General features: G+C 41.4%; 1 protein-coding gene across 1 annotated transcript; it reads left to right on the forward strand.

Moving 5' to 3' along the window:
- Positions 1–930: 930 nt before the first annotated feature.
- On the forward strand, positions 931–1,896 carry LOC104947134 (aminopeptidase N-like; the record flags this gene model as incomplete). The annotated part of the gene is made up of 2 exons (XM_010773097.1): positions 931–1,057; positions 1,742–1,896. Coding segments are annotated over 2 exons (282 nt in total), but the record flags the coding sequence as incomplete, so codon positions are not given.
- Positions 1,897–2,125: the final 229 nt, after the last annotated feature.

The following is a 2,125-nucleotide window of genomic DNA, read 5'->3' on the forward strand; positions in this document are numbered from 1 at the left end:
AACATGAACATTACATGAACAGGCAAAGGACAACACAGGGGGGGAGCAAGCATAGGACAACGAGCAAAAGACAACATAATGGAAAAGAGGAAAGAAAAAGTTGATGAATGTATGAATAAGAGATGCAGCGTGGGGTGAATAAGAGATACAGCGTGGGGTGTGAGTGAAGTCAGTGGGTTGGGGGGTAGGGTAAGTTGAAGGCTTGGGAGAAGAGGTATGTTATATGTTAGATAGAGAGAGAGAGAGACAGGCAGGCAGACAGACAGACAGACAGAGAGACAGACAGAGAGAGATATAGATAGATACATATAGAGAGAAAGACAGAGAGAAAGAGAGAGAGATAGAGAGAGAGAGAGACAGGCAGGCAGACAGACAGACAGACAGACAGACAGACAGACAGACAGACAGGCAAACAGACAGACATACAGACAGAGAGACAGACAGAGAGACACACAGACAGACACACAGACAGACACACAGACAGACACACACACACACACAGAGATAGATAGATATAGAGAGATAGACAGAGAGAGAGACAGACAGACAGACAGAGAGAGAGAGAGATAGAGAGATAGACAGAGAGAGAGAGAGAGAGAGAGAGAGAGACATACAGACAGACAGACAGACAGACAGGCAGACAGAGGGACAGAGAGAGAGAGAGAGACAGACAGACAGACAGACAGACAGACAGACAGACAGACAGACAGACAGACAGACAGACATACAGACAGAGAGACATACAGACAGACAGACAGACAGACAGACATAGGAACAGAGAGAGAGAGAGAGAGAGAGACAGACAGACAGACAGACAGACAGACAGACAGACAGACAGACAGATAGAGATAGATAGATAGATAGATAGATATAAAAAATTGTTTTATGTGTCTTATTTAATGTTTAAGATAAGATGTGCTTTTTGTTTAGATCCGCATCTTTGCCAGAAAGCCTGCTATTGATGCTGGGCAAGGACAGTACGCCCTCAACAAGACTGGACCCATCCTTAAATTCTTTGAGGGCTATTACAGTTCCAAATACCCTCTACCAAAGTCTGGTGAGTCCACCACACATGATGTTCTGAGGCAATGCTTCATTTCAATATCCTCCTTTTGGCATGTATCTTTGTTAAATGTATTCTTGTTGCATAAGTACTTCCCTTTTTTTTGCTCAACATGTAATAAGTACGTACAATACAGCTACATTAAACAGCTGTTTCACTCCCCTTCGTGATAGGTCTTGCCATCATGTTTACTGCCATCCTGTGTGCTTTTATGATCAACCCCAAAAATATCTCTTTTTAGTGTTAGACATTGACCTCCACCTTAATTGAAACAGCTGTGTCAGTCGTTCTGAACCCATATAAAACATGCTCGTCCTTCATCTCTCCTCTTGTCTATTGATGGAACACTTATCTGTTCATCACGGGGATGTGTGTGCTGTCTGTGTTTATGACATGGCTTTGGGACCGGCATCTGAGAAGATCACAACATAATCAATTATTAACTTTAATTGTTATAGAGTGTTTCATGAGAGTTGTAATCCATCATCACCTCTTCATTGGCCCGCTCAACCTGTCCAACCCTGGTTTTGTTAAATTGTTTTAATTTCTCTTTCTAGGCCACCCTCTCTCCAGATTACATATTTTAACTAAAGTGCAGTTAGAAACGACTTTGTCAACTTATAAAAAAATAGTAACTCCACATGTAATGGACCACAAATCATTTATTTTCCAATGCAGATCAGATAGCTCTACCAGACTTCAATGCTGGAGCCATGGAGAACTGGGGTCTGATCACCTACAGAGAGACGGCTCTGCTCTACGATGAGTCTTTCTCCTCCAACTCCAACAAGGAGAGGATTGTTACCATCATCGCTCATGAACTGGCCCACATGGTTAGGTTTCAATACTACAATTTAACACTGTAATACTAAATGTAGTATTTGTACAATTTAAAATGCTGTATGAGCAGCAAAGCTTTAACCGGCGGTGAAAGAAGTATTCAGATGCTTTCCTTGAGCAAAAGTACCAACACATTATTGTCAAAATACTTAATTACAAGTAAAAGTCCTGCATTATAAATCTTACGAAAGCAAAAGTACTTAAATAAGTGTAAAAGGTCAA

This window comes from Notothenia coriiceps, unplaced genomic scaffold (assembly GCF_000735185.1).
Source record: "Notothenia coriiceps isolate Sejong01 unplaced genomic scaffold, NC01 NC01_scaffold00011995, whole genome shotgun sequence".
NCBI lineage: Eukaryota > Metazoa > Chordata > Actinopteri > Perciformes > Nototheniidae > Notothenia > Notothenia coriiceps.